Source organism: Aptenodytes forsteri, unplaced genomic scaffold, assembly GCF_000699145.1.
Source record: "Aptenodytes forsteri isolate BGI_AS27 unplaced genomic scaffold, ASM69914v1 Scaffold251, whole genome shotgun sequence".
Lineage (NCBI taxonomy): Eukaryota > Metazoa > Chordata > Aves > Sphenisciformes > Spheniscidae > Aptenodytes > Aptenodytes forsteri.
The window spans coordinates 221971-240623 of NW_008794082.1; the positions used below are offsets into that span (position 1 = coordinate 221971).

Genomic DNA, 18653 nt, shown 5'->3' on the forward strand with positions numbered 1-18653 from the left:
CTTTAAGATGTACTCCAAATACTTCTTTTGGATCAGAAGGACATCTCCTGAGAGCTCAGTTTTTTTCTTCCCCCCTTTTTTTTTTCCTTACACTGGATGTTGTTTGATGGCGACACTGGCCTTCTCTTACAGTCTACGAACTGTAATAAAGGTACCTGACACGATGTTACTTCTCCATATCCAAACACTAAGGTAACAAAAGTAATAAACAAAATGCTCCAGAGTGGATTAAAATATTAGGTGTTTGCATCCAGAAAATTACACTTTGGTGCTAAGCCTGACACTCGTAACTCAACTGGTCTGATCTTTGGGTCTGTTTCAACTAGTTCCTCTTGTTTCATGGGCTGACAAATAGGTTCAAGTGCTGCTCTATCTGGAATAAACTTTTTGTATCACTTTATATAGGCTGGATTTTCAACTAGAGTTTCAGCTGGAGTTGAGACAGCTACATCTTGTGCTAGCTTACTTCTGCTGAAGAACTAACATTATCTTCTCCTATCAGAAAGTAACTGATAGTCTAGTTGAAATCTAGGGTACATTTTAAATACAACTATATTAGAGCTCCATTTCTTACTGTTTCTGTGCCAAGAACAGTTCACAAAAAGAAGCTGAGACTGAATAGATGGCAGGCATTATATCTTACAGGTTTTATTTCTGAAAACAAAACAAAATAGAACTTTGCAGCAGATATAGGAACGCATCTCATATTTTGTTACAAAGTGCCAGTGTCCTACTGAAGAATCAACAGCTTCACGAGCTATAGCATGGTTATGGTATGCTCAAGTCTACTTTGTGTCTCACTTAATGTTGTCACACTGTAGGGGAAAAAAAAAAAAGTGTTCGAAAGCAGGGTGAGCTGCACGTTAAAAAACCCTGGGATGAACAACGAAAAGAACCCAACAAATGGTATCGAGGGGAGAATGTTGGAGCGCCTGGCAGAAGCATGGCGCTTTACGAGGATGATGCCTTTCTGCCCCGTGTTTTTCCAAAGTATTGGTGGAAATTTATCTTACCTGACATTTAAGAAAGTGTCAGCGTAATGCCATGCAGCTGCAAGAAGCAACGTGAGAGCTGGGTAACAAACTAGATGCACTGAGTTAGCTGAATTCAGCAGGTGTTTTGTTGGAAGAACAAAATGAGAGCAGATGAAAAAAGATGGGAGTTCAAGGAATGAAGAGGACTCCTTTAAGGTAATTTGGTAATCAAAAAACCAGAGTAGTGACTTCAATGTCCCTAACTGGGCATACTACACTGAGAGAATATATACTTCATAAAAAAGCTGGAAGAAATCTTCTTTGCTCACCAAATCAGAGCTGTTCTCCCCCCTTCCCCAAGTATGACTTTTACGTGGCCTTTAATGCTGAAGCTCTTCCTTTCCTGGTGTTTCTTTGCAGACATACTGACGCATACACAGTAAAGGCAGTGCAAGACTGCGTACATTTCTTCTTCCCTGAGTAAATGGCACATAGTTAAAAAAACCCCCAACCTAAAGGCTTCCCTTCTGCTACTTTTGACTCAGAGACAGGATTTCTGCTCCCATGTGAATAACTGGTGTCTACTGGCTTAATGAATTCTGTACTTGGGTCTTCTGTGATGAGAAAAATACATTGCAATCAAGGCAGCTTCAGGCATCCAAGGACAGGAAAAGACAAGATCCCCAACAGTCTAATTTTCAAGACTCAAGAGGGTAAAATATATGGGCAGAACACAGTCCTGGTTTAAGTAAGTTTCCAAAGTAGCGGGGACCTTTAAGTTTAAACATTGATGACACCTGCTACTTATTTCTAAAAGAGAATCCACTTCTGAGTAAGTTCTCTTATAGTGTCCAAAGACCGAAAACATAGCAAGGGCTTCTTCACATGAGATGACTTCTCTTATACTTGTGTGGACTATAGTTGAGCTTCCCAGTTGTGCAAAGATGACAAAATCCAGAAACACGAAGTGGATACCTGGAAAGCTCAGGAGAAAAGGCAAACTTTTCCCCCACAGCCCAACTGCACTGAGTGCTGGCGCTCTCTGTCCCACTATCTCCAGCTTTATGCTGATATAAATCCATTGGATTCTGGGGCACTTGCATGGGCCTATGGATCTTTCCAACAATGTCAACAGTGCTGAACCAGGCTCAGAAGTTTTTAAAAATAAAGTGGAAGCTCCCGTTACAGATGTGTAAGCAAGAACAAATGGGCAGAAGTTCTTTGCAAAATATGCGACATCTTTATAGTCATTGTGTAGAAGTTGAACAGATGATCTGACAGGAAACTACAGCTTACAGTTCTGAGGATCCGTCTCTGGGTTTTGGCATCTTCCATTTTCAGGTAGAAAACGACCTTGTTTCTTTTTAAGTATAAAAAAGCCTACAAATTCATACTGTAGCTAAAAACAAATTCTGCAAATACTGCTAACTCAGCCATATGTTAAAGTAAACAATCATTTGATAGTAAAGCAGGTGAAGTGTCAAAGAAGCTCCATTTGAATAGTATTTATTTGCAATCATTAGGTTTAAATGGGAAACTGTTTACAGGCACACACTAGATAACCAAAATAGAATGAACATCAAGAAATCTATTTGAAGGTCCTTTTCAAATATTTCAAATATTTTATTAAATATTTTATTCAGTTTCATTATCACAGTTTAATGTACTTTAGCATGTTATACACATGACTTAACATGTGCACTTAAAAATATCAAATTAGAGGTTTTTGAAGAAAGTATGACATTCTATAAATGTGCTTATTGACTTTTAACTACACACATCTAAGAAGGCAGTAGCTCTGTTATACCATCGATGGAGATGAACTATTGTAAGGCATGTTTACACCAAGCTTTGGAGAGAATAAAGCCAAATACCGGGTCAAAACTCAGTGGAATTATGTGTGAGAATAAAAGTTGAAGGATTGGGCCCTAGAAAGAAAGATCATAGCAAATCAGTTGTGTTAAACCTGTCAACAGATACTGGTTATTAAAAGCAAGCACTGCTGAGAAAGGTTTTCGTAGCATCCAGGTCAGCAGGATCTGTGGTTTTTTTCAGGTGTGATTTTTGAAAATCACACCTTATGGTGTAACGTGAAGGAAAGAGACTGAAATCTAGCAAGGAAGTTGGAAAACTACCGTCTGAGAAACCTCATGTTGTTTTATGACCTAACATGGGAACACTTCTGTACAGAGAACATGATGCAAGTCACTGCACTCCGATGTGTGTGTGTGTATGCAAGTGTATACATGCAGACACACGCACATATATGCCTCTCTTGCTTTTGTCACCTTCAAAGCCCCAACCACTGATTAAAGTGTAGCAGTGTGTGGGAGAAAATAAGGTTTCAGCTGCAGGGGTGAAAAGAGATTAGACCACTACATTTGGAAGCCTAGTTAGTTAGCCTGTACAGGTGTGGTTTTTTCCAGTACAGTGTGGGTCTGCTGGTATATGGTAACAGTTAAGACCCAGAAACTACAATGCAATTCTTTGGAAGAACTCAATAAATGTTAAGCTATTTGCAGTCATTTTTAAAGTTCCATGTCAATGAAGGCCCTAGGTCACAATGACGTGCCTCCCCCAGGAACATCACGCAAGCGCAAGCTTAACTCCAAGAGCGTAGTGGTCCGTAATCGGGGCTCCTGCACTGTCACAGTGCAAACAACAATGCTGCCCCATAAGTAAGGATGGTTTTCAGCGTAAGCTTAGGTGTGTTGCCGAGTGGAGATCTCATGTCAAGTCTTCCTAGATTTCTGCCTTAGAAGAATTAGTGGGGGAACATAAAATATACATCCATCTCATAAGCTTCTTCAAAGCTGTCAGTTCAGTAGAAAATACTGAGTATATAAATGACTATAATAGTACTTAGGTGAGAGCATAAACCTCACTGTGCCTTTTCATTGGGGAATTCAGGGGAGGAGGCTAGCAACTCTTTCACAGACTAAATGCACTCGTTCACGGCGCTCAGTGTCCTGAAGTGCCTCAGCATCCTGGCAGCTGTAGGTGACAGTTCCACAATACGTACAAGGTAAGGAGAATGCCACAAGTATTACAAAACATGGCAAAGATACCCAGGAGGCTCTACAATCTGTCAAACAAGCACGGCAAACAAACAGCATCTAATGGATAACATTATGGTATACAACACACAAGTTGCACAGTTATGTTTCCTTGCGAAATCAGGATTGCAAACGTAAACTCCAGAATAAGTTTCAAAAGCAGCATTCGGCTTACTGCGTCACCTCTGGCAAGATCTGAAGTCCACCCCCTCTTGAGCACTGCATTTTCTGCTGTTACAAAACACGATCTCACGGAACCAACTAGAACTAGCGGGCCCACGTCCTGCAACCCATATGACTATGGCAGAGGTTAAACAAAAATGCTCCAGCAACATAGTTTGGCTACCATAGTATATTCAGCCTTTACGTTGTCTGCGCTATATAAACGTTGCTCTTGCAAAGTAAAGCACACAGTGATATACAAATGGTATCAATGGCTGAAAAGATTACACGATCAAGCCTGAAAGCAAATGGAAGTTAATGAAAGTAGTCTTTTAGGAGAGGTAGCCATATTAGACTCAGCATTCAAAAAAAGGGAGTGCACTCAAAGGGTCAACATACCTTATAGTCTCTTGCAGACCCATCATGTTTTTGTTTTTCCTACTTTTTTTTTTTGCAGAATGTACACACCCAGGCGCACACGCACACACACACACACATATATACACACATCTATCTTTTTTCCTAATCCCCCTTTGTTGCCATAACTTTGCCATACTGAGAACAAAGGCCAGCTTTCCTTTCATCCTCCCTTAGCTGTCCCACATCTACAACTATTGCCTTCAGTCTGTTCAGTATCCGTACAGTAGCTAAACAGGCAGTGGAAATTAAAACTGCTTCAATTTAATATCTTGTTCCAAAAGATAGCATCCAAACTGTAAGGCATTCCCGTGTTCTGATGTGAGTAACAACTCTCTTGGGTTTCTACTCGATACAAACTGCAGAGTGCTCTTCAGCCTTGTGCTACAAAGGCAGCTTTCACCCAAATAATAAAGACCAAAGCTGGAATTTGAACACCACAAGTTCACATGCTTCTACCAGTCCCTTGTTCCTGTGCCCCTTTCCAGCAACGCTTATCACTTTAATTTCAAAAGTCATCCACCAATGCTATAAAATAGATACCCAAACTACCAAGAAGTCTCTTGCTCATGACTTTGGGATACTGTATTAGTATAAAAGAGCATTCAGTCATCTTAAATAAATATATTCTATTTCTGAAATCACAGCACATTCAAGGGGTAGTTACTGCCATAAGCAGAGCATTAAGTAATCTCCATAGATGTTTTTAGAATCATGGAATCACTTAGATTGGAAGAGACCTTTAAGATCATCGAGTTTTGATTGATTTGGTCTAATATCTGGAAAATAACCTACTGTGGGGATAAGAATCTGCATCTCAAATGTTCTGCAGAACATTTTTCCCATATTTGTATACAGTACTAGAACAATTAAGAGGACATTACAGTAATTTTCTCCCAGCTGCTTAGATCTGTAGCTTCGGCTACGACAATGTATTTTGTATACCTCAAAACTACATATGAAATATCGAAGATCACTAAATAAATAAAAGCCAAGGAAAACTGGGACAGTACTGCATTTTACACTTGAGACAAGATTCCCCCCTCCCATGGATAAGTCACAGAGGACGACTACGGTAAATGCTTTTCTTTTTTTTTAAAGAAAGATTTATACACAGGTTCAGATCCAGAAAATAATGTGAAACGCATAAATATCGATAGCTTTAGCTAAGTTAAAATGGGTTCAGTAAAGTATGATACAACATATTCAGAATAAACAAAGCAGAAAAGCATCATATTTTGGTTTGCTTGAGATATACATAAGGTGCAACAATTTCTTCTCTAGAGGCATTTGTGGACAATGTGTTAACGGGTAACAGTGTTTGCTGGTATACTGAAGTACACACAATAGCAGTAAGATTTTCCAAAATGAAAGCAGCTGAAATTAATAAAAATTAAAACAAAACAAACAAGGAAAAAACCCAACCCCAATACAGTAAGATATTGGTCTGAAATTTTTGTTGTGCTAACAGACTTTGTTACCTGAAAATACTGATACCCATTCTAGTAGATTCAGGGAAAATTCTAGCTACTGAAATCAAGACATCACTCAGAGAACCAACAAAGGCAAATGCCTAGTGAACTATAAAGCTTTGCAGGATTTCTGCTACTCTCAGTGCCTAATCGCTTAAAAATTAAGCATATCTACAAAAAGGTTTATAAGTATCTGAAAACAGTCATATCCAGTAAACTGACCCAACCCTACCCCCTCTCTAAGGGAAAGTCAAGGAAAAGCAGATCAAGTAAGGTATTAATTCATATAGAAAAAAGTAATTTTCTGTTTCTTTTAAAAAAGGTACCATTAATATACAGAAATATCTTCAGGAACAATATTGAAATTTAAATCGAGGAAGGATGGGGTGCTTTGACAAAAATATATCTACTCTAAAGGTTTCTAGAGAAATAAGTTAGTACCATTGTCAACGTGAACGGCCTGCACTGTAACATATTTGGATTTCAGCTAATTATAAAGTGGTCCAAAACTCCAACAGCCACCCTGCTGTGACCCAACAGTTTAAAGTCCTTTAAGTTTTTCCTGTCTTGTTAAAATAACTTATAAAACTTTAATAAAATCTTATTAAAAATACTGCCATAGGCTGCAATGGCATTCTAGGGGCTCTTAGTCATGTATTCACCTGAATTTTTAAAAAGCCTTTTCACTGACTCATTGGCTCGTAAATTTTGTTGTTCTTTTGTTGTTGTTCCCTTCTTCCAACACACACGCATCCTCGATGGTGCTGTTTCAGTGACACTTCCCCAGCTACCTGCCTTTTGTCAGACCTTTAATCCTTTGTTACAACTCATGTGGTATGTTGTATATTGTTTCCCAACACTGAACCAAAGACTTTCACTTAACTACAACAATGAAAGGCTATACCTAGCAAGCATTAATAGAGTTATTCTCCATATGGCTATTACATCAAATTAGTTACAAAATAACCCCAAAACACATTATCAATTCAGTCAAGTATAAATAAGAATGCCTGATAGAATGATGTAAACTCGCATCATTTAAAGACTTAATTCAAAGAACTTCAAACTCAATCTAATACTATCAAAAGTTCAGCCGGTATGACGAAGACTAATAGAAAATTATTGCTGGAGTCCAATTTGGTAAATTGTTGTGCTACAATGCAAAAAGTAGGGAAACATCTTGTGCTATAGAAGTACCCTGTTGAATTTGTAGCTTTAGATCAATTACTAGTGATCGTTTTGCATCTGTTGGTAGGAATCAATGCTTGGTTATACAATAGTGTAAGTCAAGATAGCAAAGATAACAGGCCAAGTGATACACTTGGCCTGCTTTTGGGATGTATTTATGAGAGCAAACCACAAAAATTCAACATAAGCAAAGACAGAAACTGGCAGATGGATCTGTTTGGTAGTCTGAATTCAGTCAAATGTTACTCTTCGGTTGTAGTTCATCTGTATACAACTTGCCACTTTACCAACACAAACTGTAATTGGCCCTTTACGCAAACTCTGAAGCCGGTTTGGACTGTGCATAGTAACTACAACGCCAGTGTCTGTAAAATGTAAAAGGTATGTGTATCGGTGTACGTATATATCGAAAAGTCACGGGTTTAGGTTTTTCAGAACGGTGAAATAATACTAAGGTCACTTTTGAAGAACGCATTTGCAGTACTTTTTGTTTACAGGAAAGTTTCACCAAGTAGCTCAGATATCTATGCAAAAATAAAGGAACCCTCCAAGGCATGAAAGACAAGTCAATTATCTGCAGTATTTTCTTTTCCATACACCACTCCTTTTTCTAATGCACATCATCCTGGTTATTCAAAGCTAAATTAAAAAGAAACAAAACCCAAACATAGCCTGTCAGAATTTTTACCAGTAAACTCTACCACTCTGGTGGCAAATATAAAAGTGCAGAACATCTGGACCACATGGCTGCCCAAACACCGCTAACAATGGTACATCTGTCCAGGCTGCCTTGAGTTCTCTGGAACAGGTTTTAAATTCATTCTACAATATAAACGTAGGCATAACCTATTAATATAAACCATCTTAGAACTTAAATCTTCATGTACAAAAATGACTAAGAATATCTAATAATAACTAGTGCAGTGCGTCAGTGTTTTTGTTGTTGTTGGTTTTTTTTTTTTTTTTCATTTTCATTTAGAATAACTAGGTATTATACGAAACTAGTTGCCGTACTCTCTGGTTGGTAAAAGAGATGCTGTGTGAACTAACAGTAAAGGCAGCCTTTTTCACACCAACCACCTATTTACTGTTTAAAAGCCTTCAATAGAAAGCAAGCTCTGGGATCATTCCATTTCTGTTCATTATAGACAATTAATATCACCCTCCTACATACTGGGTTCCGATTTGAGGACCTGGCCCAAGTTGCTAACGTCTGGCTTCCAGTGAATTCTGGGCCACTCAGCAATAAGCACTTGCTTGCAGTCTATAGTTTCCATCACATGGACTGACTAGCTTCCCTTGGTAAAGACAAGGCTAGGATATTAGGTAAAGCACAATGTTTTACAATAAAGTGGAGCTTCACTGGTCAGCGCAGGAAATAAGCACTGGAGCCTGAGACATTTCATTTGGCTGTCCGTCATGTGGGAGAGGTGTGGCCCTCTGACTTCTGCAAAAGAAGAAAACAAAAGCCACCCATCATCATTTGGAGCACAGAAGGTGCTTTTATCAGACCAGAAATGATGGAAAGCAACACATGTTATGGTTTAACATCCGACATTACAGCACCGTTAACTCCCTGCTCCTACAGATGCCCACATACCGCTGTTACATGCTCTTTTTAGAGGTATTCCTACAACAGTAACACAATATCCTGTGTTACTGCAACACAATGCAAAGTCAGGCAAAACCAAGACGTGATGGTATTTGACTACACAAAACAAAATGCATGGCTGAAGAGTAAGTTAAGAGTGCGCAAGTGCTGTTACTCATTTTGTAAGGGAGTGGCTTCAGCCCTCAGAAGCAGAGTACAGCTCATGCGTGGCAAAAGAAGGTAAATGCAGAGAGACATATATCATGTCAATGCGAGTCAACAGCCAGCTCTTAAGCAATATGGAAATATACTCATCAGCAGAGTTGCACATTGGGATTACTCCAAGTTTCATGACTTACCACTTCATCAGCCCAGCACAACATCTCTTTCATTACTACAGCAGTGTTAATTTACAAATGACCCCCTGGCACAGGGTATCATAAAAATAAACTGCGCCAGAATCACGTACTGGAAATCAACATCAATCATTGTAGCAGATGGACTTGGGAGAGCTCCTTTGCAGCTTGCCTTTTAAAATACATACACAAAGCACGTCACCGCCTGTTATCTAATCTCACAAGTCAGGTTCTATTTTTGTTACAGTATGTGTCATTTACAGCAATGAAAATCTGGGGCCCACTTCTTATCTACACAAGGGCCACTTTCCCCTACTCTGGCACAGCTAAGACCCCAGCAGAAACGGAGGTACCAACGTGCTTTGCACAACCAGAGTGCAAGGAAGTGGGCTTGGCACAAAATGCAACTCAGGCTCATAGCGCTTAACCGGGGCATGCACAAGGTAAATAAAGCTAAACAGAAGCCTTCAAATGAAATCCACGCTGCCACTTCCAGACAAGCTCTAATTACAGTTAAAAAGGAGTTTGGCTTCCATGGCCCAAGGCTCTGTGAAAGTATTTAATAATCAAATTCAGACACTGAAGAAACACATCAAGCAAACCTCTAATGCCGTTGCTCTCATTTCCGGCTATTTGCAAATAAAGAAGTGAGTTGCAAAAGATAACAAACAGTCGACAGAGTAGAAAATAGAGATGCATCTAGCCCATCAGATTTAGGTTTCTGTTTTGACTTCCATTTGCCAAGTCTGCGAGAGACATGGCTAAGTTTCTACTGGGAAAGAGTCCTCCCCTGTTGTCATTTCCCCCTGGGGTGATTACAAGCTGGACTTTGCAACAGTTGCTCGACATTTGCTGGTTTGGTGTTTTCAGGCCTCATGGAAGGTGCTGCATTGCTCTAGCTGCACGGCAAGATGACAAAAGGTGGGAATAAGAAAGAAAGACCTAAACAGAAGGCTATGTAAAATATTAGCTCACTTCAACAGGGACAAGAGGAGGACAAGAATTCTTAAAGGAACAAAGAGGGAAAACCCACAGTGAAGCAAATTGTGTTGCTCTTGTGTAATTCTGGTCAGTGTTAATGGAAATCAATGAAACCACAAGGGTGTGAGAAAGAGCAGAGCTTAGCACAGCACTTCCCCAAGTCTCACTTCTGACCACAGAAGACGACAGAAACGAGTTCAGGCTTTTCCTGTCTTGATAGCAGACACTTGTTTTGCAACGCTGAGAAGAAAGGCCAGGCTGACTGCAGTGTGAAAACACTTCTCACCCAAAACAATGTTGCTTAACCAAGACAATGACTTCTGCAGAGAAGAGCTAGCAGGCTGGGTTCAGGTGACTTTTTTTTCTTGTAGGGCCCCTGAGCTTCTAAAAAGCCTTTCAATGTTTGATGTGCAGCCTGAACATACAGGACTGGGTTGGCCGATGGGGGCCACGAGATCAACAGTAAACTGAGGTTGTGAATGGTTTCATCAGCCGCTGCTTTGTGGAGTTTCTTAGGCAGTCAGCAATCTGTCAAATGCCATTTGCAGAGGCTGTGATGGTTTCAAACTGCCCCAGCATTTCCTCACTGACTTTCCACTGCAGGAAAGGATGGGGTTTCATCTCCAATAAAGCTGCAGCATCAAAGAACAACACTGGATAATTAAGAGCCAAAGAGGAGGAGTTGTCATTGGTTTCCTCCCACCACAGGTCTAGCATGCAGGATCTGACCATGCTGAACTGATCCAACAGCCCCAAGTAACTTGCACATTCTCCACCTTATCTGTGTGGACGGCCTACTCAGTAACTGAGAGGACCAACCCAAACTAATGTGGCTTTCCATCACCCAGAGTTGTTCTGCCCCATGCCATTCTGCAGATGCTTTGCCTCCTACACAGCAAAGCACAAGAGTAAAAATAACCAGCTAGCTTCCTTCAGCCATGTTCAGCATAAAAACTTCAGCTGAAGTTATATGAAATTCTCTCCACAGTCTTAGGCCACTGAAAAATGCAAATCAGCACGCAATAGCTATTTAAATCTGCTATTATCTGACAAATGGCATCTCATAATTAGAAACCCTCAATCATTAGGATCTCAAGGAGCATATGAACCTGTTTATATACAAAAATTGATAGGTAAGCTTACCAGGGAGGATCGTTTCACTGACTACTGAAATAGATTACATTGTCATTTAGGTGAAGACTTAACACTACTAAGCAAGCGGTGTAAAACAGACATTCATAGAAAGCTGTGGAAGAGGAAACACAGGCCAAATTAAACAGTCTGCAATTCACATGCTTTCTGAACAAGCTGGCAGCCACATACTATTCACTTAGACAACAAGGGGAAAAGAAAACCATACCTGTGTACATTTTCCATGGCTGCTACTTCTGCCAGAGCAGCTAAGCTAAAAAATGCAGACACCGCTGGCATATCTGATGTAATACTATGATTTTCTTCTGTCTCTGCATTTCTGGAGCATTCGCTGTTGCAATCTGTTTCTGCGCTTGATGTTTTTTGAAGAGTACTTTGTGGCAGCTCTTTCGGCTTCTCCTCTGCAACAGAGGAAAGTTAAGCTTGCAAATCTAGCCCTTAAATTCACAGCAGCCCATCAATATACTGACTAGTCTGGTGTTAACAGAATCTTTACCTTTAGGACTTTGATTTTGCAAGTGTAATCCAATTCATGCTGCAACCTCTTCTGACCCAAGCTATTAGCAGAAGCACAGTACTAAGGTTTATGAAGCAGTTTACTGATTTTGCATTCAACTGAGTTTGATCTTTTAGGTCGGGCAAGAGAGCTTTTGTGTACGTTTTAGATACAGAAGTCCTGAAAGATTATCTTAACTGCAGAGGACTCCTGCAAGGGCTGTGGCATTAACTGTCATATTATGGAATTCATTTTTACATCCTGTAACTAGATGCAGTGTCTTTGCTAGACTGGAAACAAATTATGAAAGGTAACCATTTTCCATTTCTCTCTATATCAGTTCTCAGTTCTTACAGAGAAATATCCAGGGAGAGAAGACTGATTTGGGCATCCAAACAAAAGCAGTTGGCCATTACTGACTCACTGATTTCCCAGTTGATTGAAACCTGTATTTTAAAGAATGACTTTTCTAAGCAGGTATGAAACGAAGCTAACTGAAAAATACTTCCCTGATAGGCTGCTTGTACTCCCAAACGTTCTCCAACCATTCAGTTTTAACAAAATTTAAACTCCAATTTCCTTACCCAGTGTCCCTCCTGCTGGTGACACTCGACCATCTGCTGTTCGGACAAGATGTGTGATCTTAGTTTTCCTTGCTTTCCTCTTCTGGCTGCCAACTAAAGGCTCATGCATCATTGCTGGCTCTGGAGTGTTTAGGGCAGATATAGAAATTTTATTCTTCCAGGCAGACTCACTGGAATTTCTGTCTTCTGCGAGTATGGCTGAAAGAGCAGAAAAACGCAGTTTTACATGTAGAGTAATTCAGCTACTAGCTATGCTCATTTACCATTTTGCATCTATTTGCATAAAGCCTTCCCTCACAGGTACTCAGAGCATAACCCATGGCAAGATATGATCTGAATGCTGCAGATATTTGCAGAGGAATAGTAGCATCAGCTCTTAAAGATATGCCGAAAGGTTCAAGTTTCTAGTATTTGCAAAGAAAACTGTGAGACGGGCAGTAGCACTTCAGTGGGAGCAGGGTATCAAACAGTCTGTATAAAAATCTGTATAAAACACTTTGCAACAGAAGATGCCAGCAAGTAGCTAAGAGACAAAATGTATTTAAGGAACAATAATCGTCCTCACGTAAGCTTATCTTAGCTCACAGACGAACTTAAAAGCAGAATTCAGGAATTCCTGACTAACCCCCAGTCTTCCCTCTATAGTCACTCTACATTGGCTCCTCTAAGCAGAGGGAAATACTGCCTTTTACAAAACAACAAACCTTAAAAAACACCCAAAAGGCAGCAAATACAAAAGCAGAGCTGGATCACAGTTGAAGACAAGAATGCTAAAAAAAGAAAGCAAGCATGGGATACCATGACGGAAATACTGCCTACATAAAGTCAGAGAGTGAGAAAGGAACAGTTTGAATCTTTCTGAACAGTACCATCGTTGGCGTTTTGAAGTAGCCTTCTGCCCTGAACTGGAACATGATCACAAATTTTCACCTGACTAAACAGTCACTTTAATCTTGTTTATGAAGAAATTGGTCAGACAGCAATCACAAAATGTATTTAAGCTTCCGAAGTCTGAGATCAGTGCGTAGTCGTCAATCGTTTGTAATTTCCATTGATTTAATAAGCCATACTGCTGTTACCATATGGTATCACTAGTCCATAAAGTCAATCTGTGACATCTTTTTTCCTCCTGTGATAAAAGTATGAGGCCTACCCCACCTGTGATCACCGTAATCTAGGGTTAGAAAGAGACTACAGGTAGCAAAGGGAATGCCCAAGTCATTTCTTACAGATGTCTAACTAACCTGTTTTGAAATTGGGAGTATTCATGCCATCTGCACCAAGTCCTTGGGGTATTTTTTCCCAGTGCACTGCCATCCTGAATGATTATGTATTTTTTCCTAATGCCTGCACCTCATCTTCCCTGCTGCATTTTCAACTCGTTATTTTCTTTACTACCCGTCACGTTATACCCCATTCTCTTTGCAACAGTCCTTTATATATTTTACAGCTGTTACTGTGTCTACAGTTAGCTTTCTCTTCCCCACAATTTCCTTCAATCTTTCTTCCCGTTTTAAAGATACGTTTAAGACCCATTTGTTCACCTTCTGGGTGGTAGGACCAGCAAAAATTACTGGCACAAAACTCAAGCCATAGTGCAAATAACTGGTCTTTCAGAAGGGCTCAGCACTGAACAAGACCAACCTCTTACACTGAGACTGGTTGTGTCATGCAGGAGCACCCAACCCCACAAACCATGCACAACAGCCAAGCAGTCTACATGGACTTTGCCCTCTTTCATTTTAGTCTGCATTTACTGTTTATTTATTGTTTTGTAAATTTAATGAGCTTCCTATTCAAAGAGATGGCTAATATAACCTCTATCTTTTGCTAGCTTCTTTAACTGTTAACTGTGCAAGGATGTGGACTGGGTGAAGAGAACAGCTGTAACACATTTTATCTTGTTAGCTGTTGCCCTTTGCTCTTTTATTTTAAGTGGGAAGGGACCTTTTAATGTTTTATGGCATAAGAATACAATCAGATCTAGTACATATGTGTAAAACCATTTGGAAATGTTCCAAACCTTAATTCATTTATGTTCTTAATTCACCTTCATACCTTCTCTTGTAAAACATTTTTGAATTTGTGCATGCTCTTTATTCTGGAAAAAAGCACACAGCTTCAATTAGCTTTTCTCAGTGTTTAGCTATATCTGCTAACCTTTCCAGAGCAGAGCTATGCTGTAAAACTTACTTTTTGTAAAGAGAACAAGAGAAATCACAAGAAAAGATCTGCCCCGTAACAGTCCAATTAAGTAGAAGCACCAATGACTGCAAATGTGACTTCCAAGTAACTCAACTGGGCTAATGTTCAGATGTTCAGATAAGCTTACTGCGCTGACTGAGACCAAAATCTTAGTTGGAATGTATAATTAAATGGGCAGCTTTCTCTCTAGATTTCTTATTTGGGAATTTACAAGCATTGATTATGTATTAATGTAATGGTTTGGTTGTAGTCCAATGCTATTTATTAATTCTGATTTGGGGATTTGCTCTAATTAGATAGTACTTTGACAGTGCTGTTTAATTCTAGTTTGATTGAGTTTATAATGGCTTTAATCTTACTAATACAAGTAAATTTTTTTTTTTAAACATTTAATAAAAAAATATTAAGACATGACTTCAAACAATAAACAACATACCATAGAAAGAAACCTGATCTGGTATGTTTTTAGTTAGATGCGTTGTATATTACAAGCCATGTCAGGTCACTAGAAATTAACTTGATTGGTCAATACAGTAGACAGTTCCCTTTTACATGTGTCTTCTTTCTCATACTATGTGTGTCAAAAAGCTCAAGAAATTTAAAGATAAGAAAAAAACCTTGAAAGGTAAAATAAAAAGAGGCGATAGAGATTAAAGACATAGTATGCAATGTTGGCGTGTTTGACTAAGAAATAGCAGAAGGTGGCTGACAAACTCAGGATGCAGCAAGTATATTCCCTCTCCATGTTTTAAGGTTTTTCAATCCTTGAAATGAGACTTGAGAGTCCTCTACTTTTTTTTCTCCTCTAAAGTAAGCTCTTTATCACTTCATTGTAACACTGCTGCCATACAGTTTTGAAGAAGGAAGGATTAAAGGTGAACAATGAACAAGTGTTTTTTTGTTCATGGGGTTGGAGGGTGGGTGTTGAAGGGAAGAGCTTTTTTCTTCTCTAGCAGTCTTAGTGGACATTGGGATAAGAAATCACTTCATTGACTTCTTTACAGATTATTATTCAAGCAGACATAAAACCTAACTTGCAGGAAATCACGCAAAGGCTTCACTCACAAGACCCTTTGCACTGAACTCCAGAGGAGAAAGGAGCCCATGCTTCAACAACCATATTGCTAAGCTAAGTGCTAGTAGGGGTCCTCCTGCACCTCCTTCAAGAGGAACAGCACCCCATTGCTTCAACTGACAAAGGTATATCCATACAGATGCTCCAAACCAGGACTTGGTTTTGCTGTGCAGAAAGGACAGGGCTAAACAAGTTTAGTTCCCTGTATTTTTCTTTAGTAATTTCTTTAATCCATTTCACATCCCTTCTGTTTCCATACAGTCCTGTGTTCAAGAGCTGTCCCATGTAGAGTTCAGCTAATTTTAAGAAGAATGCTGTCTAGAAATGAAATAAGGTTCTGCAGTTACTGTGCTGTCCTGCAAACAGGTATTTACATGGTTAGTTTTCCGCATGACAGCAGCACATGCAGAACTACAGGGCTATTTTTGCAAGCAGAATTGAGCACATGATATGAAGATGTGGGCCTTTTGGCACGCTTACACCACAGTGACAAAAATTACTTTGAGAAAAACATCAAGAGCTCTATGCCAGATGGTTTCCTGAGCTAGATTTGTTAAAAGTTAACATGGACTGTTTACCCTATTCTGCAGGCATGCAGAGTACATATAGTCTTATTTCCCCCCATCTTTACGAACAAGAAAAATGGTCAATTGGACTGACTCAGCACACCACAGAAGAGGACAAGCTTTTCAGACTGAACCCCAGCAAGACACAGACAGATTTAAAAGAATTTCTTCAGCGATGCCTATCTGTTACGAGAGGGAGCTGCAGAAGTTTAACCACATTTAGTGGAGAATGAGCACTCTGTGGGTCTAAGCATGCTGGTATCAAGAAGGAAAGGTGGGCTGTAATGCTTTAGTGGTCTTTATGAAGTTAAAAGGGGGAAGCCTAGCAAGGCAGAGCAAAGCTTCAAGTCACCAGTGCCTAGGGAACCACTTCACCAATGAAGTGATGCCAAGCACACTCTGACCTATGCCCTGGTGGGAATTCCAGCTCTTCTGACAACAGGATGCTGCTGCAATACCGCTCGTGGGGTCAAGCGGCACACAGAGCTGCAGCAAGGCCTGGGGACTAACAAGCAGAGAGACACCAGCTGACAAAGCAGCAGATGGTCAAGCCAGGTGTATGGAACAGCTGCCTGGATAGAAAGCTCTGCTGCATGAGCCTATGCTGACCCAGCCCTCTTCCAGCCTGGATGGATGCCAAAGGCACAGTGGCACAGAGCTGCTGGCTCCCTCTGGGCTGCAGGCCCCACACAACAGGGCTTTCTCAGCAGAAAAAGAAAAAAAAAAGGTCATTCTGCTAATTTTCTGCACTTTCTGTTCTTTCTCAAACATATTGCTAAGGCTGTACAGACTGATGTGCGTGTGGGAGAGCTGATGGAGGATCAGTAGCAGGTAGTTAGCTCTACCAGCCACAGGAGAGGAGGCTGCTTCACACATCAGCTAGTGTTGAGATTGATGTATATGTTCATCTCCTCTTCTCCCCTTCTGGTGCAAAGGCCAACATTGCATCTGGTTGTTACACAAACCATGCAAGAGCCCTCAGCACAGCTCACTAAATGTACCTGCAAGGAGTCAATGGTTGTGACTTACCCCTTGTTATTTAAAGTATTGCTTCCCACCAGAAAGCCTTGACAGTGTGGCAGAAAGTAAATCTCTTAGCTGAGTGGTGTTCAACCCCCCCAAACAGGGATGGGTCCAGCTGTGCTTCTGTCAACCTTCCTAAGGAAGTGACATATCTCTTAACATATTCAGTTGCATTACTGTGTGCTCTCTGCTAGGAGGAGCAGGGGTTGTGGCATGTCCACTGGTATTTTACTGGGCTGTATCTATCTCTGTAAACACCTGCAACCTCATAATATGGTGATTTGCACTGGTGATGCTGTGTACGATGTGGTCACATGGAGTCAAAATTCACTCAGATACTCAAACCAGAGACAGACCCAAACACCACGATCCAACCACATCACAATTTGCCTTTACTGCACTTACTTTTCTTCATTCAGAACACAGATGCACACAGGCGCACACACTTTTCAAGACAACAAAACATGAATCCAGCGTGACCTCTGCTGACAGCAACTCTTCCAAGTGTCTCCTCTCCAGTTATAAGAATATTCAAGCTCCTTCCTCCAGCAAAACTAACTCCATAAAAGCCAAAACCACACATTATAGACTTGTGACTCACCACAAGCATAGACCAACCACAAAAAGGAGTTGAAATTTTCATTTAGTGTTTGATTCACTAAGTCCTTGTATATTTGACTTGAAATGAAAATGCTGGGATTTCCAGCTTTAAAGCTGCAGAATATGGGACAGTGAAGTCAAAGGGTTTAGGGCCCTGCTGCTAGGAACTCATGAAAGGATGAAGTTATGTAGGTAGCATGTGATGGTGAGGCTGTACGCTGCCTGTCAAGCCAATACCCACACTGCACTTTGCTGATCAATGCTTTGCTATCAGTGTCACTACATGGTACACTTAAGAGTAGGCAAGACCCCAAATTTTTTCCCCTTTGTAACTCAGAGAAAATGCAGTTCCCCACCAATATCTATATATATCTCCACTGTCTTTTCTTTGATGATTTCTATGTGGGCTGTGCAAGACTGGTAAGTTCCTTGTGTCTTTGCTTCAGTCTTGGGAGGAACTTAGCAAACTGGCCCTACTCCAGCAAATGCACAGACACATCTTTAATGTTTAGACACGATGACATTATTCACATGCTTAACTTCCAAGGACATGCCTCTGTGTTGTGCTGGAACGAGGCCAGGGTACTCAACACTTGCCTGGCTTGAATCTTTTGATATAAAGTGAAGTGTGCACTATGATCAAACAGGCTGATTTCTTTTAATCAAATGGAGTTTTGACATTTTGTTTAGCCACATTTTATATCTGCAGATTTTAAGATTTTTTTTTTTTTTTTTAGCTCTATTATGTATTAAAT

At 40.2% G+C, this 18653-nt stretch overlaps 1 protein-coding gene across 3 annotated transcripts in view; it reads right to left on the reverse strand.

The window, feature by feature from the left end:
• Window positions 1-2474: 2474 nt before the first annotated feature.
• BBX (BBX, HMG-box containing) overlaps window positions 2475-18653 on the reverse strand; it is a 150172-nt gene continuing 133993 nt past the window's right edge. For all 3 annotated transcript variants that reach the window (XM_019470329.1, XM_009272785.2, XM_019470327.1), the window contains 3 exons: window positions 12430-12627; window positions 11558-11750; window positions 2475-8716 (listed from right to left, as the gene is read on the reverse strand). In XM_019470329.1, the coding sequence (XP_019325874.1) occupies window positions 8629-8716; window positions 11558-11750; window positions 12430-12627 (479 nt within the window). In that variant the 3' untranslated portion in view covers window positions 2475-8628. The remainder of the gene's footprint in view (window positions 8717-11557; window positions 11751-12429; window positions 12628-18653) is intronic.